The following is a 20,692-nucleotide window of genomic DNA, read 5'->3' as shown; positions in this document are numbered from 1 at the left end:
CCGAACCCAACCCGAAACAAGTGGGTCCGGTTCGAGAAAGTTGAACCAAAACAAAACGAAGTAAATTAGCGTTGACGACATTGTGCTTCGTGTGTTCGTGACGACTTCGTGCATCGGATGGGACTTCGGCTTCGTGCACCCGATGGGGCGTCCACATTACATAACGAACCGAATATGCCGCCTGGTACAGACCGATCGGCATGATTCGGCATGATGTGGACGCGCCTTAAGAATCGTGATAAGGTGCGGCACTAATTTCCTTTAATACTAGAAACGCGGATGATGCAAGAACACCTAACTTTATATTCAGTAGGTCGCAGAACTCGTTGCTATACAAAGGAATACATTTTTTCAATTCGATGCCCAGGGAAATAAAACGAGCGGCAACAATGGCAGAGTTTAAGGGAATGTGTATTTCCCACGTTAAATTTGTTTTGTAAACAGGTTTTCGAAATTGTTTAGTAAATTAATGTATTTATGTTCACTAATTATTGAAATTTTAAAAAAAAGTCACAGGAGGGTTCTGTCCGAGACACGACCGCATAGTTCACGTAGGATTCCGTTAGGCGATCTGTTGATTTTGGATATGTTTGAAGAGTTACACATTTCGGTGGGAAAAAAGGTCCCCCTACGTTTATGTATTTCCAATGCCGATTTCTCCCAGGCAGCTTGGTTGGTTTTTTTGATGTCTCTGTTAGGGACCCGCCGCATGTGTCGTCAATTTGGACTAATCAGAAATGGGTATTTCCGTTAGTATAGGGGTTGAGATTTTTAAATTATTCGATAGTTAGTTTCATGACATATATTATTTTCTTCAATATAAAAAATTGTTATGGAGTGCCGAAATCGATTGACGCAAAAATTTCATCAATCCATTATGAAATGACTGAGCAATAAGCGTTTGAAATTGGACAATTTTCGATTTTCAATTTGTACCCCAATATGTTCCCGAAAGACGTAATCCTACGTCAAAATAAGGGTATCTAAAACTGCCATGTTCGTACTGATGATGAAGATGTTTTGACGTAGGACTACGTCTTTCATTCCTATACTGGGGTGTAAGTTCAAACTTTCGGAAACGAAAACGTTACGCCGGAGAACGAGATTTTGAGCGTTAATAGCTCTTAAACAACTGAACGAAATAGTATGATAAACACTTCATTCGAAAGATAAAATGTCTACGCGTTATATGTTTGTTACTTATTGATCTATAAACTTGTTTCAATAGCTTTAAATTTGCTTTCAAAACATGCTATTGAAATCACACCAATCGGTTTTTAAGCGAGTGCAGCTCGGAAATCCACTCAGTTATAATTGCGCAACGATTCCTTATGCGATTGAGCCTTACAAATAAATGAACTGGATAAAAAAAAATAAAAAATTGCGCAACGATTGAAGTAGGATCGCTGGAATGGATGGATGTTTCCCAAACACAGATTTCAAAACCATGGAGCCAGGGGAAATCGGCATTGCAAAATTGATGTAAGCAGTGGGTACTTTTGTACTCGCTTATGTATCTGGAAATTGGAATGTTTCCCTAACACAGACTTCGAAACCATGGAGCCTGGTGGAAATCAACATTGCTAAACAGATTCAAGCTGCGGGTACCTTTGTACTCGTTTGCGTTTCTGGAAAACGAAATGTTTCCCTAACACATATTTCAAAATCATGAAGCCAGGGGAAATTGGCATAGAAAATTAGATGCAAGCAGCGGATACTTTTGTACTCGCTTGCGTTTCTGCAAATCGGAATGTTTCCCTAACACAGATTTCAAAACCATGGAGTCAGGGGAAATTGGCATAGAAAATTAGATGCAAGCGGGAGTACTGTTGTTCTCGGATTGACCATGGATTTGATATGGTATGATACGGTGTAGTGGATATGACCAAAGTGGATATTATATTACATTTCCAAATTTATAAAAGCAGCGTTATTTTTGTTTGTGTTTACGAATGCTGCAATCGATCGTCGTTATTGGGAAGTTGGAATTGTTGCGAAGGGAGTCTTATTTTTGCTGTGTAATTCCGAGGAGGAATCCATTCCTTCTCAAGGGTTAATAATCCTGCTCCTGATCTAAGATGATTTCAATTGTCGGGGTTAGGGGGGCGGGTACTATTTGCGCTGGGTATTTCCGAGGGGGAATCGATTCCCCCTTTGAACGTTAATAATTCTTTTCCGGCTGAACGAAGTTGTATGATAATCACTTTATTCGAAAGATGAATCGTCTAAGATTTATATGCTTGTTACTTATTGATTGCTAGGTCAACGTTAGTCCTACGTCCACCTTGCGGTTATATCAAAGATATAACCCACTTCTAGTTTTTTTTTATTGTATTGTAGATTATCAAAAAAAAAGAAAAACGAGTGTTGTCTACGAAAGTTTGAGCCTCGCGCGCGTTTGGTGGGCCTGGACTAATGTTAATAATGAACACTGGCAGAAAACTGACACACAATGAAATTTTATGTAGGGTCTGAAGTGGAAACTGAAGAAACTGAAGTGGAAATATTGGGTTCAATTCCCAATCAGTCAAGGATTTTCCCGGGTTGGAAATTTCCTTGACATGGAAAAAACTTTGGGCCTGAGGTTGAGACTATGACTATGTCAATGTCTATATGGATAGGAACATTGTTTGTTTTTCGCAGTTTATGCCTATTTTTTAATGTTCTATTGATAGATATTTATGCCTGCAACAGAGCCTGTTCGCTTTGTTTTTGTTTTTATAATACTGGCTTCGTGATATGATTGAAAATAAAAATTATCTATAAGATTAATCGTCCTGCTCAAACCATTGTAGGGGTATGAGGTGGGCTATCATCATCATAATCATATTGGCTATAGCATATATATTATGCAAATGATGAACACGTATTGGGAGGAGAACGTTTTCTGTTATTTTTCGACTCATTTAATGTAATAAATCGGGATGTCAAAACATGTGCTGAAAATTAACTTTGGGTGTATAGTCACGTCATTCGCCGCGCGGAATGAAGGCGGCTATTTTGGCGGAATCTTTTCTCCACCGGCTGGAAATACTCAGTTTTTTTTAGTACCGAAGAGTGTGCCTCAAGCTTCATCCAATTCAAAGTTCCGTCATCTGCATGTCGCATTGCTCTCGTTCTAACGTCAGAAAGCTTGCATGCTGCTGAGCCAAGTTGAACCCAGTGCTACAACACAACTAACACAGTATGTACACATCCGATCCCATCAAAGCACTTCTTAATGGCTTTATCAACGGGTCGCTATCATGGCTCAATCAGTGGAATTACTCAAGATCCCACGAGGGAGGCCACCCCCGGTTTGCGCTGCTGATTGGCACGCAGCCGTAAATTATTCGCATATGCATAAAGTTATAATTAACAGTCTATTAAATGTTGCAGCAAATTTCATAAGTGAATCAGTACAGCACAACACACGAATGCAGCGTGGCGTTCTCGCATCCCATCGCCTCCCGTCGGTGCTGCTATCGACAGCTGCAGGTCCGTGGAAATCTCCTTTTCCGACTGTGGTGGCGCTAGCTCCTGCCTCGGAAGGTAGAAACGCACCCAGTTCCCAACATATTATCAGTTGGCCGCGGTACATCTCTCTTCAGGTGTACACTCACTCTTGTTCTCTCTCTCTCCATCGAACTACATTCGCAAATTATTTATGCAAACGTGCAACCGGCAGTCAACGGTTTGAAGATAGCAGAACACTAAATACCGAATGCATAAAAAAGGAAAAATAGACATTAAAAACTTTTCGACTGTGTGGTACGCCAAATGAGTGGAAGCACACAACATGTGGTAGCACATTTCCAATTCCGTTCACGAATCACGATTTTGCCGAAGAAAAACAACAATCGAATATCAGCCGCATGCAAAAGTGTAATTTGTGCATGTTGTAAATGAAATTATGAAAAAGTAATGCCCCGCAATAGTAGCTGGAAAGCATTTCCCACCGATACCTTGGCGCAGAGCAGATCGAAGAAAATCGATTGTTGTTTTTTTTCCATTCAGTTTTTCTTCGCTTTTGGGGGTGGTTGATGAGGAAGGTGGGTGCACCAATGCGCTCGGAGGTTCCACACATGAATATGTACAACGTATGAATCTGAAAATCTGCATATCGGCTATATGCCACAATCAGATCGGTCTAGGACGGGAAAAGAAAAACTTTAATTAAGTTGCTCAACTACGTCGTGCGCCCGGCAAGTCCGGGAGTGTGTGGGTGTGCAAGAGACGTCATTTGTGGAGGTGGGGAGCCCCAACTTTTACGGCAAGTTCGGGTGCTTTATTTAGAGACGAATCGAGGGCGCCTCTTCGTTCGCTATTTGGCAAACTGGGCTGCATTCAATATTTAGAATATTCATTTACGATCATTGAATTACCCTTCGACCGTAATTTAATTTACTATTGAACTTTGGCACGTTTAATGTTTACATGCACTTTCGGCTGCTGGATGTGTGCTGTTGCAACTTTTTGCGGCTATAGGTGGGTTTCTTATAAACGGAAAAGACACCGCTAGGGCGCTGTTAGTTACCGTAGGTAGTAGGTGGCGTACAGGCAGCTTCCTTCAATAGTGTTGTGCCTGCAATGTGAAGGAGAGAAAAATTGGGATTTAAATATCGAATAAATACGGGACGATCACAATGAGTGGAATTATGAGATACGTTTGTTCAACTGATATCGGTATTATATTTGAGAATGATGCGATGAGACTTAGGCCCGCTATAGCTACTGCACAGATTTCCTATACTGATGTTTTGTGTTCCAACAGGCCCTTTTATTTTTTGGGTCTTTGTGCCATACGCTGCAATTGAAATGTCAGTTTTGTATTTCAATGTTCTCTTACATGATATCACCGAAAATTTTCCGGTACTGTCCGGCTCGGTCGTCAACTTTCCCCCTATGGTCATCACTGTACGTCTATTACGTTTTATTCCAGTTATTTTTGCATTTAGATCGTATATAATTTTGTTTTAATTCTAGCGACATTTTTTTCAGCAGTCGATTTTTTTTTTCCAAGCAGTCAATTGTTGTTTTTTCATTTGTTCGATAATTATCATTTAGCATTCTGAGGTAGCGGTATATTCAATGATTAGCAGACCATAACAGTCACATTCTCCATAACACAGTTAATATTTTCTACAAGCGTTAGCCTCTCGTCTACTTGCACATCATGGCATTTCACATTTTTCACTCGTTCTTGTATTTCACCATAAATAAATATATTGAGTTGCCCGAAAAGTAATTGTTGTTTTTTTCATTACAAATAATGCATTAATGCTCGAACTCTCAAGTTTTGGAATATCTCACGAACAAATTTTTATCTTGTGTGTGCAGACAAAAATATCGGGAAAAATTAAAAATATAAGATTTTGTGGACTAACAATTTTTTTCCAACTAATTCAATAACAAATCCATTTAGCCTTATCAACCTGATTTCATTTGATTTCTATAACGTTCCTGTAGGATCTTTCAATACTGCGATATTTTTGTTTTTGTTAATTGTTTAATAAATAATTATCGCATCGTAAATCGAAAGGCAGCTTTAAAAATTTTTTTGAAATTGATTCAAAAAATTTGAATATTTTTTTTACTCAATGTAACGGATTATACGTGTACAGAATTTAATGGAGTTTCGCAATCATGGACGATGACACTTATGTCAAGTTTGATTACAAAACGCTTCCGGGTGACCAGCAGTGTTGCCACATTTTAATCTGTACCGGAAGGGGAAAAAATCTTTCTCATCTGTACTTTTTCTTCAAAAAATCTGTACCATTGAAAATATTCATTGCAGAGAAAAAATCATGAAGCATGAAAAAATACTCATTTATTCATTACAAAACATTATATTTACTTACTAACTTTATGTCTACATTTACTCACTACAAATACTTACGTGTTAACGACACTGGGGCGCATTCTTTATTATGAATTTATTTTTCCGTACTGAAATTTATTCTCAGGTGAATGTAATGAGTGACTTTATGTTATAATATGGGTCAAAAATAAAAGAGAAATTTCATAAGAGGAAAAATCTGTTCCAATCTGTACTTTTTGACAAAAATCTGTAATCTGTACCGTACAAAAATAACCAAAAATGACCAAAAAATTTGTACCATGCCAGATAAATCTGTACATGTGGCAACACTGCGCAATGGTCCAGGAGATGCATTTAAGTGAAAATTAGCATTTAGAGCTCGACAGTTATTCTCTAGACAAAAACTGTCTTAGACAAAGTTGTTACTTATGATAGAGCGCTCGCTTTTATGTTATCAAAAATAGGGTGATCAAAATTTTTGATGAAATAATAAAATCTAACTTTCTCATCTTTATAAATATAGTAAATATAGTTCGACAATGTTGTAGCTCCAATTATTTGAGACATCTTTGTAGAACAAAGTTTTTCTCTATCTCTTGAAACAACGTAAATAACGCCATTTTTCTAAGTTACGTTAGGGTCACCATGAAAAAAACTGTTTTTTGCCTTTTATGTTTCAAATTTTACATGAAAACTGTCTTCGAAAGACTTTTAGAGATTATCAATACCAACATTTTGCGATGCAGAACACGATTATTTTGAAAAATAGAAAAAAGCTTTGTTCTACAAAGTCGTTTAAAATAACTGGGGCTACAACATTGTTCAACTATGTTTATCTCTATCTATAAAGATAAGAAAGTTGAGGGGCTTAGAATGAAAGGGGTGTAAGTGATTTGATCGATTTCTCTACATCGACTCTCTCTTTGGGTCATAACTTAGCTGCAAATACATTCCCAGCTGTATTTACCAATGTGGAAAATAGGTCAGAGCCTCATCTATCGGATTCTGTAGCAAACTTAAATTGGAAAGTTTTTGCAGTTGAGTTATTAACTAAATAAAAAGTTGATGAAGAGAAATCGATCAAGTCACTTACACCCCTTGCATTCTGAGCCCCTCAGTTAGATTTTTCATTTTTCATCGATAATTTTGGTCACCCTATTTTTGATAACATAAAAATGAGCGCTCTATCATGTGTAACATCTTTGTCTAAGACAGTTTTTGTTTTAACAATAAATATCTCCCACTAAGTTGTTTTTAGCGCCTTCTATCTGAGTTGCATTAGGGTAACTATGAAAAAACGTTTTTTTTCTCTAACTTTTATATTTAAAATTCTACACCAAATGGTCTTCGTACGACTTTTAGAGCTTATCAATACCAACATTTTGTGATGCAGAACTTGTCAATATCTTAATCCTGCTCAATGTTATTGATGGTTGTTTACCCAAAAACACATGATTTTAATTTTAATTTACTCAAACACAAAAAAATAACAAAGTTTTGAAAATCACATATTATATGAAGTGAAATCTGTTCTTTCAAATTCCGTCAACAAACATTTTTTTATGTTTATGTTTGAGTAAAGTTGAGATATTGACAAGCTCTGCATCGAAAAATGTTTGTATTAGTAAGCCCTAAAAGTCTTTCGAAGACAGTTTGCAGTAAAATTTGAAACATAATAGTTAGAGCAAAAAACAGTTTTTTTTTCATGGTGACCCTAACGTAACTTAGAAAAAAGGCGATATATCGGTTATTTCAAGAGATAGAGAAAAACTTCTAAAAAGGTGTCTCGAATAATTGGAAAATTGTTGAACTATATTTACCTCTATCTATAAAGATAAGAAAGTTAGATTTTTTATTTCATCGACAATTTTGGTCACCCTATTTCTGACAACATAAAAACGAGCGCTCTATTGTGAGTAACAACTTTGTCTAAGACAGTTTTTGTCTAGAGTATAACTGTCAAGCTCTAAATGCTAATTTCCACTTAAATGCATCTCTTGGACCATTGTGCACTGGTGACTGGTTTTTTGCTATGTAAATCTAATACAAATGGTGTGCAAGAATGATGTTTTCAATATTTGTAAGTGTAATAATCCAGAAAAGGTCTGAACACGTGCCAAATAATCAAATAAAATAAATATGCTGAAATATTCTGTAATATGCTGACATCAGTCCAAGATCGTTGATAGAATCGACCCTTGCAAGCGTCAATTGGTCCATCGAGTATTCGAATCTCATCGGCGACTGACCACGGGTGAAGGACCTTACATTTGGCTGTGTTTACTTGCATGCCGTTCATCTGACACCAACTTATTAACCGAACAATATCAGTTTGGAGCGCGCAGCAATCTAGCATTGAGTTGATCGTACGGTAAAACTTAAGGTCATCAGCGTATAGCAACTTACAGGAGCTTAGCTGGTCACACACGTCGTTGATGAACAAAACGAAGTTCAGAGGTCCCAAGTGACTACCTTGAGGTACACCAGATGGTATTTCGAATATCTCAGATTTGGTATCATGAACCTTAACGAAGGCCTTCCTACATGACAAATAAGACTTCAGCCAGCGAACAATCCATCTAAGCAGACCAAGGCTGCTCAGTTTCGATACGACGAGGTTGTGAGGTACTTTATCGAAAGCTTTCGAGAAGTCTATGTACACGGCGTCTACTTGCTGACGCTTCTCGATGCTGCGAATAACCGTGCTGGTGAAAGTTATCAAATTAGAGGTTGTCGAGCGCTTTTTCATGAATCCATGTTGAAAAAAGAGAATCCGAAATTATTGGTTGAACACAGCTGAATACATCTTATCATGCAAAAGTCGCTCTAGCACCTTTGCCAAACAACTCAGGATCGAAAGCTGTCGATAATTTTCCACATTGTGCATATTACCAGCCTTGAAGATCGGTGTGATTGATGCGAGTTTCCAAACATCCGGGAAAATGCCTTCTATAAAGGAGTGGTTAAAATAAGCATGACGGGAGTGACTAACGATGCTGCACAGTTCTTGACGAAGGATGGTGGATTATAGTCTGGACCTGGACCTTTCGATGCATCAACCGAACGAAGAACTTCAAAAATATCGGCGCGACTGAAGTGAGGCTGCTGCATGCGAATATTATAGCTTGGTAATTGACCAATATACAGCTGCGACGGAGGAATCTCAGAATGCTCGAAATGGTGATGGAGTTTTGGCTGCCATATGTTACGTCAAGCGGAATACCAGGTGATATTTTGCGCGAGTTCACAAATTACCAAAAAGATGATGGATTTTCTCTAAGGCCAGTCTGGATCCGATCAATGTACTCCTTAAAGCAGAATTTCATGCAAACTGCTGTACTCGGCTTCTGCGAGCTGTACATCAAATTTCTTATCTACAGTCCTAGAGCGAAAGTAACGTTTGCGGGCCTTAGGCTGACGGTTACGCAGATTACGCAATTGCGGATTCCACCATGGTTGTTGGAAGTTCATCGAATGCTTCCGGGTCTTTACCGGAACTAAATCATGGATTATTTCGTGAATGTTTTCATAGAACACGGATAAGGCATCGTCCACGGGAGGAAGGCTTAGTAACCGTTCCCAATCCAATGCCGCAATTCTCGAGTTAATCGCATCAAAATCGCACCGTGCAAAGTTATTCTTAGATGGTAATCCATAACCGCCCCCTAAACTGTAAAGAGCAATAAGAACCTAAAACAAAGTTTTTGGTTTCTTTAGCTTGAATTATATTAGTACTCTCGATATGTTTTGTACCAGTTGGAGCAAAAGAGCAAAAGAAATGCCAAATGAGAAGTGCCTCATCCGTCACGGTTAGTTTGGGACCAGCTAAGCGTCACCGTTTTCCCTGGTGTCAAAAGACCAGCTACAAAGCGCATAAACGACAAACGTTCATTCTTCTAAGCTATTACTTTGTACAGAAAATCTTCACGCTTTGCGATTAGACCCTCCAATGCCAATGGGATCATGTTTGTGATTTCGTTTCAATGTGTAAATGATGTATGCGTCACTATGTTTTAGTTTATATTGTTATCAGACTAATAGAAACCAGAGATCAATTCCCAAAAATAGACCAAATCATATTCGTTTGGGGTAAATGTGTACCAAACTACGGCAGCCAGAATCCAAATTAATTTGATGACCCCATGTCCCGCCGCCACAAAAACCATTCAGTGCAAACCGCTCGGATATAATCAATTAACCAATTTAAATCCCCCAAACAACGTGTAAATGATTATCCGATAATACCGGCGGCACCGCCGGTGAGTGGTCAGTAAACGGGGTGACCCCCCGACACTCCGTATTTATCAACTGTGATGCAATTTGAGTCACAACAGCAACTGCATATGATCTTTCCCTCTCTCTCCCCAACGGCACGTAGGTGTATTGGAAAATATAAATTGAATGCAGTGGCTCACCGGTGGGATCCATCGGCGGCGCGACCAATGGCATTAGCGCATGCAACGCAAAAAAGTTCCCACTGTTTGACGCGAGCCGCATCATTTAATCCGCTAGGAACACGGAATCAGCGGGTTGTTGTGTGTGTGTGTATGTATGGACTTCATCAGCCCTGAATAGTCGATCGAAAGCCCACCCTCCGGCAGGTGTTGTTGTGTGGGGAAGTTTGTACTTAAAATAATTTACCTCATTGAGAGCGACCGAAAATAGCTTAATATGATCCACTTCCCCAATCCAAGCCTCCCTCGATTGATGGTCAATTTGTTGGGCAATAAACACAGCATGAGAGGGGATGTGTATGCATAGTATAGGAACAACGGTGGCCACTGTGGAGGTTTTCGATGGCACCCCATCCCCACTGTGTGTTTTTAGGTGGTTTTGTTTTGACTGAATTGCCGTATTCGCAGTGGTACATTTTATGTTCGATATTTACATTCCGGAGAAAATAAGAATTAAACATCGGAGTTTTTAGTAGAGACAACCGATGAATCGGAAGATGTGATTGAATTCCACCAAACTGTAGGACCACCCTACACATGCTGTTGTATTTCCCTGCTGGCAGTCAATCAGAGTTGCAGCTCAAGTGACCAACGGGGAGGTGGAAAAAAATCAGTTTACGCACGCCGTATCGGCATAAATTGCATATTTATGCAGTTTCGACATCACCTGCAGCCGCCCTTCCATCCACTGGGTAGTATTTGGTTCCATGAGTCAGGAGCTCATCGGCGGCACTATATATTTCATGAATTTTGCCCTTCAACCTCCGATTAATATCTCGGTTTTCGGTGGTTTCAAAAGCTGTTCAAATACATTGCACCGAAGCTGAACCGTGGATGGGTTGGGAGCGGGATTCAACGTGTGGAATGCAGTAACCACACTCCTATCCCGTCGCCCATATTTCATTCGCGCGTGAACATTGTTTGCGGGACAGTTTGCGGAATTCTATTGAGTTTGGAGTGGCAGCAGAATATTCGCTGACCACCTGTTGGAGCCTCTGTTACAGCGATTCGATCCGATCCAATAAAAATGTGATATATGGGAATGCCGTGAGAATTCTTTTTTTTTCTGGAAAAGCATTTTGTCACGCGTTGTATTTCCATTTCAAATAAAAATGCTAGTAATTTAGCGAATGTGTGCTTTCATTGTCACACGAGAATTAATTAATATTATTGTATGAATTATTTACAGATAAATTAAAAACAATCTTGTTACACAAAAATTAGAGGAATAGGAACAGAATCAAACATCAGAAAACTTCTTCTCGTGGAAATAAAAGTAGTAGTGCGTGAAACAAAACATAACAAATCGTGAGAATTATCAGAGGTAATTTAGCTGTCAAAGTTCACACAGATTAACATATCGCGATACGTGAAAGCTTCCATTCCACAAGTGAAATCCATGCCGCATCCACTGAGAGGGGCGAGGAGGGGAACAACACTCATCGATATCCCTGCGGATGGTGAACGGAATGAGTGACGGGGGAACACGCGAGACGTACCCGTAGCAAACATATTGCGTGTTGTCGCGTGCAGATCACGCGAGTGCATCGATGTCATCGTGAATATAAACCACGGCGTGTGTGTATCCTGCTCCGGTTCGGCTTGTTGCAACCGAACGGGGAATGCAACGCGGTGCAACCCTCCAGGAGCTTGGTCGGCGAGCGTGGTGCGGCGCGCTGGTGGATGACCGTGTGGGATATTTGTTTGAAAAATTCCATTCACATATCATTGCCCAACTCAGTGTGGGTGTTACGTGAGAAGTGCGAATTTCGCCGTTGCAACTCCGCCTTCTTTCGGTTTTGCGAGAAACCGGTATATCCCGCCGATACACGCCAGTTTAGTTGGGTGGAAACTTTTGGTGTTCAAATGTAGCGGTATAGAAGTTAATGCGTTTCGGTAGCAGAAGAAATTTAAAATGAGGTCACCAAATTAACATTTTCATTTTTGTCCTTATCTATCGAGTTTAAATCTATTTTGGAAGGGCTTAAGATTGATTGACAAATGACACTAATATTAGGCTGTCAAAAAAGTCCTGCGGTATTTCCGCGAGGTGTCGTTGTAAGCGCGTAGTTCTAGTTGTATTCATTGTATCGACTCATACTATAGCTTGTTGGAAAGGTATTTTTGCGCGCTATAATATAGTCCTTGACAGTGTTTTGTTTGGTTAAGTTGTTCGTGAGTTATAGTGTCGCAAATATGGAGCTAAATAAAGAGAAAATCCGACATATTTTACAGTACTACTATGACAAAGGCAAAAATGCATCTCAAGCTGCCAATAAAATTTGTGCAGTTTATGGACCCGATACAGTTTCCATTTCCACCGCACAACGATGGTTTCAACGTTTCCGTTCTGTGTAGAGGTCGTCGAAGATGCGCCACGCTTCGGAAGGCCTGTCGTCAAAAATTGCGACAAAATCGCTGAATTAGCCGAGAAAGACCGGCATAGTAGCAGCCGTAGCATCGGCCAAGAGCTGGGGATAAGTCATCAAACCGTTATTAACCATTTGAAGAAGCTTGGATTCACAAGGAAGCTCGATGTATGGGGTAAACATCTTTGACCGTATCGACGCCTGTGAATCGCTGCTGAATCGCAACAAAATCGACCCGTTTCTGAAGCGGATGGTGACTGGCTATGAAAAGTGGGTCACTTACGACAACGTGAAGCGCAAACGGTCGTGGTCGAAACCCGCTGAAGCGGCTCAGACGGTGGCCAAGCCCTCATTAACGGCCAGGAAGGTTCTGCTGTGTGTTTGGTGGGTTTGTCAAGAAATAATCTATTATGAGCTGCTTCCCTATGGCCAAACGCTCAATTCGGACATTGTCTTCCATAATATATACACAACTTGCACAACTTGCGTCTTTTTAATAAGCATTTTGTTGAAATTTCGCACGCAAAAAAAACATAGTCTAAGCCTTAATGAAATTGTTTAAAGTCAAATGTTGAATGAACAAGTACAAGTTTTTTTTTTTTTTTTTTTATTATAGTGACTTTCAACACATTTCGGCTGGTTCGTCACTTTTACTTCCATTTTTGGAAGAATGTCGGGAGTGAGAATTGAACTCGTGATCTCTGCGTGAGAGGTATGGATGTTACCACTACGCCAGATCGCCTCCCAAGTACAAGTTAAAAAAGTTTCCTTCGGCGAAATTATTCCTCAACAATCTAAGGAATCATATATGAAGCTTCTATCACAAATTGTTTGCTATGATAAGATCGAACCGGATAGGAAATTTCGCGCGATAATTTTTTTTACATTTTTAAGAGATGAACAACAACGTGATTAATACCATATACAACTGGATGCAGCTTGAAACAGTTCATAGTCCCTGAAAAAAACTATTCCGACGCAAGTACTAATTAAAGTTATTATTTACAGACAGAATAAACCGTTATTATATAAATAAACGAAAAAAAATCGCGTACGAGCAAAAAAGCCACCCAACATCTGACTATGAAAGAAAAAAGGAAACAAAACGCCGACTTTGGTGAGAATAAGTTATTACAGCAGATAGAGAGAGAGAGAAAAACAAAAAAAAACAAATGGAAAAACTCGTCCCTTGCTGGGAGACGTCAAGAGACGTAATATTAATAATTGATTAATGAAAAATGAGAGAGAGAAAAAAATGAAACGGGACGGAAACAAATGCTATCGTCGTCCCCAACTCAAACCATCGTGATTGGATGGGATGGCCGAGGCGCTGGCAGTTTTTAGCATCCTTGCAAAGTGTAAAAGAAGCGGAATGAGATTTATTTTTTTTGCCTTCATTTCTTTTCCTTAATTTTATTTCTCAAATGTACATAAATAAATATGCATAAAAATAAGCAGTCGAGTGAGGAGCGAAGCGAACGGAAAATGTTTTGAATCAGAAGGGTGCCGATGAGCGGAAAAAAAATCATTATTGCTCCACAATGTCATAATGGTCCGCTGAATTGATCGACTTAAATTCTTTGAAATCTCAATGTGTCACTACAGCGCATTGTTTCGTGTCCAATATCTTTCGATCGATATCCTTCGGCCGGTTGTTCGATATCTGCCCTTTCATGTACAACACGGGAACATTAATTTCGAATTTTATTTCCCCCTGTAAAAATAGTATTGTCATTACACTATTTATAAAATTAATTATTTATGACGTTAAACACGCGATATTTATTTGTAATGTGTCGTGAGTACGGCACAGCCTGTCCGAACCAATAATAACACGGCGAACGGAGTGGTGGAAAAAAATGTGTATTCATATTTTTATTATCGCGCACACGGTTCGTTTCTATACGCCCATTCATCCATCCTCCCGGCCGTCGTCATCGTCGTCATGGTCCTGCCGGGCTTACGGTGGGCTAGTAGAGCCCCATTAGTGGCTGTTAAAACACCTCGCTGCTTGTCCTCTCGCGCGCTTTGCGAGTTATAAAAACACACCGATGGCTATCACATGAGCTGCATGGTGCACTATAACAAAAACTAAGTTTCATTGATAGGCAACCTTGGATTGATAAGGCTTGTTGTACAAGCAATAAAAGCTGGACTCGGTGTTTACGAGAAAGACGTATTAAAAAAATGCATCTGCCACAACTATTTCGGCAATTTTGTTGTTAGGTACAGGTGATTCCTTTGATTGAATGAAGCATCAAATTTCTTGAATATTCTGTAGTTTTCTAGAAAATTGAATTTGTTATAACATAAAATCAGCAATCGTTCTTTATGCGAATAATTCTTCATATCAACATTCTAATCACAAACAAACGAAGTCATAGATATTTTGGCTCATACTGTACATAAATAAAGTGCTTGATATTAGGTGATAGGAACCAGAAATTATTTCCGGCGGTTACGAAATCACACCATATTTTCACAGTGTACCTAAGATACTGAGGAACCATATCGCGCGTCGTATCACTCGGAATAAAAAAAAACGTTTGACAACGGATATATGACCGTCTTCCCGTGCCTGACTAACTGATGGGTGTGTGTTTGTGTGTGCAGACCCATTGCAGGCTGCGTGGAAGATAACGACATGCCGTGTGACAACATGTGGCAGAATTTGTCTTCGAGAAAGATGTTGTTCCTCTGTACCGACAGAGGGAAAAGATCAAAGCGGAAACACAAAGTGTTGCGCCAGATTGGGCCGGTGAGAAAGTCATGCGATGTCTCAACTACCCAGCCAGCCTATGGAACATATCTTCGTGTTTTTTCTGTGTTTGAACACAAGGGAAAAAACGTGAATAAGAGAGTGTAAAAACAAAGGCATGTTGCTCTACTTTACGATTATTTCTCATTCGTATTTAATATCGGAATGGAAATATATGCGTGTAAATAAAACGGCTGTCTGTAAATATTGTATAGATACAAATTACACAGTACACAGTGTGGAGTGGAGTGGAGAGGTAGGTGAATAAATTCATTTATTTAGTTTTACCGGCTTCAACATAAAAATAAAGTGCTCTCCGGTGTGAGTGATGCGGCGTGGACTCGTTTTCTTACGCCGGCTGTACCATTCTAGTGGCGCTCCTCTCAAACCCTCCAATACCCCCACCCCCCTGGTTAACCATTATCATCGGACAAGAAATATAACTGAGGGTTGTGTAATTCTTCGGTCGTCATTACAGTACTTGCTTCGAATGTATACCCACAGTGCCATTCGTCACCGCACTCTTGTCCATTCAATTCTCACATACGATTGTGTGCATACATATTTCATAACAATGTTTCGCTGCCGATAATGAAATGATGCACAATGTGGCAATTAGAGTGAAAAATTAATTGAAGCTCAATGGATACATGCAGCGAAAAAAAAGCGAGTTCTGACGAATGGTTGGGACGCTTCGTCTTGCTTCGCTGCACTCCAGATGGCAGCACCACCTTTGCAACCAGCAAGCCAAGTTCTTGTAAATCGGCTTGGACATCGAACTCGAATGACTCAAACGCCGAAAAATTCAATGTCATAGTTTGACACTCACTGATAGAGCGTCAGATATGCCAGATCTACCGATTGGTTTGAACCCTGATTATCTGCGGAATTTGAGGGTAACTGTAAATTAACTAAAAAGTTTAAAACCTCTATAATTCGGAACATCAACAACGTCATCACCAAAATTGATGAACGTTTACGGCGATATTAGATAAATTTAGAAAATCTAATGTACATGGCGGAGGAATGTACACCCAAAATAAATTTTACCACATTTTTTGACATCAAGATTTATAACATTAAATAAGCTTAAAAATAACAGAAAATGTGCTACCCTCCCATACTAATACGGCATTTGTATAATATGTAGGGTTGGAGAAAAAGGAAAGGCGTATTTCTGATCGAACATTGACGATTTATTTAACATACTTAAAATTATCCAATGTAAGTCAAATATGCGCCGTTTTGTTCGCAAACTTGTTGCCATTTAAAAGGCAACTTCATTGTCCCCCCCCTTATGAAATCCCCTCCTTATTTGCAAAAAACTCAGACAGCCAGTTTTCGCAAGCGTTTTTTGAGGCCAACTAAGTATCACCAAGAGCGTTTTGCATGGACTGGAAGAGATGATAATCACTTGGAGCCAGGTCCGGACTATACGGTGGGTGGACTATACGGTGGGTGGACTATACGGTGGGTGGACTATACGGTGGGTGGACTATACGGTGGGTGGACTATACGGTGGGTGGACTATACGGTGGACATCCGGTGGACATCCCATCCGAGTTCCCGTAGCTTCTGGCGGGTCATCAAAGATGTGTGAGGCCGAGCCGCTTCTGGTCAATCGCCTGCTTCAAACAGTCAAGCTGCTCACAGTTGAGAACCGAGTTGAGGGTCTGGCCATAGCTCATAGTGGATGATTCCCTTCCAATCCCACCAAACACACAGCGAAACCTTCCTGGCCGTCAATCCGTCATAGACAATATACGACATTTCTTTTTCCCCAACCCAATATATGCCATAGCAACATAAGAGCAATATGAGCGAGCGAAACAAGAGACACATTGCCAATAAGCACTTTGAAGATGTATACTTTGAAGATGTATACTTTGAATCTGTCTGGTATCGTTTGGACTGTAAATACCGTACTCAAACGTTACCGGGAGACCCTTACATCGAAACCAATCAGGTGTAGAGGCGGAAAATATGAACGGAAGCTGCCATTACAGCCGGGATGTCGTTATGTGATTTAAGGAGAACATGATCGATTTCATTGAAAAAAATTTTAATCCACCAAATTGTCCGAATTTTCATCACATAGAGAGATATTGGGTAATAATTAAAGGTAAACTGAAGAAATGTGGCAGAACCATCAAAAAACCAGCTCAAATGGTGATGGAACAAGATAGCAAATACGATTACCGGCAGTAGAGTAATGCGGGGCAAAGGTGCGCCCCTAACTGTCGTCCAATAACTCTTGAAATATAAGCAAATAAAACTTCGTTTGCTTACCAAATTGTAACTATATATATTAACGTAGTACAAGCATGCATGTGTTTGTAATTGGACAAACACAGACGGAGCAAATGCCGTAGATTATGTCAAATAAACATTACATCGTGTTCGAATTGAATTTAAAGTTTTATACTTATTCAAAAAACACCCCGCACAAATGCGTAAACACATACGAACTTAAGAAAAAATAATTTTGAAAAAAACATAGTTGTAAGACAAAAATTGTCAAAATATTGGACTCCCGGCCCCGTCAGGCTAACGCCACATGTGCCTTAATAAAAAATATATTTTGGAAAAAAAAATTTTTTTGCAGTGTTTCGGGTAATATACATTAACTTTGGGAATCTCGCACTAAGCAGACAATTTATTAGATCAAAAAGTAATCACAAAAACTCTGCAAAACTTCATAATGATATCAATGTTTTAGAAACATAGTGAAATACTTCGTTACAAATTGTATGGTAGTAGACAGTACCAGGCGTATTCGTGGAACGAAAAGTGCGTGTCTTAAGTAACTTTTGATTTGGATGCTAAACAAGAAATTGTTGCTCATCTCAATTCTCTATGGTTTCTTTCGGGGGGCGCGGAAAACCTAGTTTCAATAAAAGAGGAACGCATAGCTGAAAATGTTGAGAAACCTTTTTCTTCACAAAAGTATTCAGTCCATTTGATTAATTATGCTAATTATATATTGATCCTACCAGTCAAGTTCCTGGAAATCGGCGCGAACTTCAAATGCAAATGACACAAACACGGAAAACTGCCGCAGGTGACACCGTTTGACAGCTACTGAGCAGCAAGTGGCTAATCGTCGCGTTTTCGAGCATTGCCATGGTCATGGTGTAGAACAACGCGGGAAATCCCATGACCTCTAGTGGCGATTCGATTCAAGCCGATACGTTCTCGATTTCACATGTTTGCCTTGTTTTATATTTATTTTATTATTATTAAAACACAGCCATTTAAATAAATATCATCGACATCAAACGGTGGCCTCGCGCGGTGTGGAATTCTCGGTGAGGCCGCAAGCCGCGAACGCAGGGAAGGTTATTATTATTATTCTGGCTAATATTTATTGCCGCAATAATAATAATAAAAATATTTCTCCGCTTTATGCTTTTCTTCCATTATTTCGTCTGGAAACAGAACACTGCGCTCCATCGTTTCTGGCGAGTGGCTGCGCGAGTTGGACCAAGCCGAATAAATATCGGGATCGAACTCCAATATATGTTTTGACTCAAAGTGTTCTCCCGGTGCCTTGGCTTACAAAAGCTGACTGGGGAAATAACCTCAAATGAGAAGGCTAATGTATATAAATTCGTTGCAATGGGGAGGAATATATTGCAATGATCCAGAAATTAAGCGAAACGACTCTTTCGGCACATGTCACGCGTATCGCGTCTTTATCGGCTGCGAAACTTCTACGTGACTGTGAAACATTTTTCATGGGATGCTCCCGCTCATTTCTCACTGCCTGACAGTATAACGTGTTTCGCAGTGTTTCATTTTTCCTTGGAAAATTGATAATAGGTGATGTAGTAACAACAGTATGTATCTGGCAGGTATGAAGCCATTCCACCTTTTTTCGCCGCTCGGCACAATATCCATTGTCTTCCTCGCTAGTTTAGTAGTAGCTCATGCTTTTGCCATTGTATATAAAAAGCTTTTTTCAAGCATTATTTGCTTGAAATTTATTATTAACAAACCGCCACAAACACACGCAGCCGCGACGTATGCGCTCATTTAACTATAATTACTATATTGTTTATTGCCGTGTATGGGCTCCGAAGTGTACGTGGTAACAACGTGGGTAATTTATAGGGGAGGGCAAGCGAGACGTCAGCCAGCGGCTCACAAATCGAAGTCACAACAGCTGTTTAATAAATGTGGGCCATTTACCTTGCGCTCGTCTAAGTCTTGTTAAGAGGGTGGTATGTGCAGGGAAGGGGGGGGGGGGCGTCGGTCTAAGTTGGGTGGGGGCTGCCTAACAAGGAGGTATACGGTATGCTAAAGGAACAGACTAGACAAATATAATAAAATGGAAATGGAATGATTACGCGTATGTTGAACGCTGATGACGATGTAATGATGATGGCGATGATGTGCGTTCGGGGATGTGGTTTCATATAATAATAAATTATAGGTTCGGGGATCAATTATTTCCATGTCTCTCTACGCGATCGTTAGGCCCTATCGATATCGAGCTGTTGATAATCACGTGTAGCTGTCATGTGATAAATGAATATATTTGCTTTGGTTTCGGTCGCAGGATGTTGTTGAAATCGATATTCGAAACATTAAGGATTGGTGAATTTATATCCTGCAGGTTGGACATACCACTTTGGTCAAAAAGTTTCTTGGATTGCGCCTGGAAACTATTTGCCATCTCAAACGCCCCATAATACACAATTAATTGACTTTTTCCACTTTCTGACCTTTTGGCACGAATTACTTTGACTTTTGATCAACTTTGACGTGTTTGTTTTTCGATTTTTAACCATTTGGACGGCAATTTCTAAGGTTGTGTGGTGGTTTTTATGTTGAGCTCGTAAATCTGTGTTCATGTTGATGGCATTTTATGATTGATGCACTCAGAATGTTAAAAGATTGTTTTGAAAATTGAATCTCTGCTAAACGTTACTTCATGTCCTTTTGATATTATAACAGAAACTTTTGGCGTAGAACTACGTCTTTCAGGAAGGGGGCCAACTCAGAAAACAGGTCACGTTTTTTGTGAAATAAAGTTAACGTTAATAATTATTTTCACAGCGAACAAATACTGATAATTTGCACACCAACGGAATCGGAAATTCTCTAAGATTTGTTTGATACGAGGGTCACTATTTATATTTCGGGAATTGGCAACACTGATGTCATGTGAGTCCATCTGACAGTTCCATCGTACAGTTTGACATTTTTGACGATATACGTACTCAGAACATTTTGTCATACGGACGCTATTTGTTTATTTTATATTTAGTTGAAAGTTTGGTCTCGGCAAAAAAATGGAACTGAA

General features: G+C 39.6%; 1 protein-coding gene across 2 annotated transcripts in view; it reads right to left on the bottom strand.

Moving 5' to 3' along the window:
• Window positions 1-20,692, bottom strand: part of LOC129765018 (protein bric-a-brac 1) — a 405,505-nt gene that overhangs the window by 28,343 nt on the left and 356,470 nt on the right. For both annotated transcript variants that reach the window (XM_055764800.1, XM_055764801.1), the window contains exon 3: window positions 4,517-4,564. In XM_055764800.1, coding sequence (XP_055620775.1) covers window positions 4,517-4,564 — 48 coding nt within the window. The remainder of the gene's footprint in view (window positions 1-4,516; window positions 4,565-20,692) is intronic.

Source organism: Toxorhynchites rutilus, chromosome 2, assembly GCF_029784135.1.
Source record: "Toxorhynchites rutilus septentrionalis strain SRP chromosome 2, ASM2978413v1, whole genome shotgun sequence".
In the NCBI taxonomy this organism is placed as follows: domain Eukaryota; kingdom Metazoa; phylum Arthropoda; class Insecta; order Diptera; family Culicidae; genus Toxorhynchites; species Toxorhynchites rutilus.
Note: the sequence above shows the minus strand (reverse complement) of the source record. Positions and strands in the feature narration are given on the sequence as shown.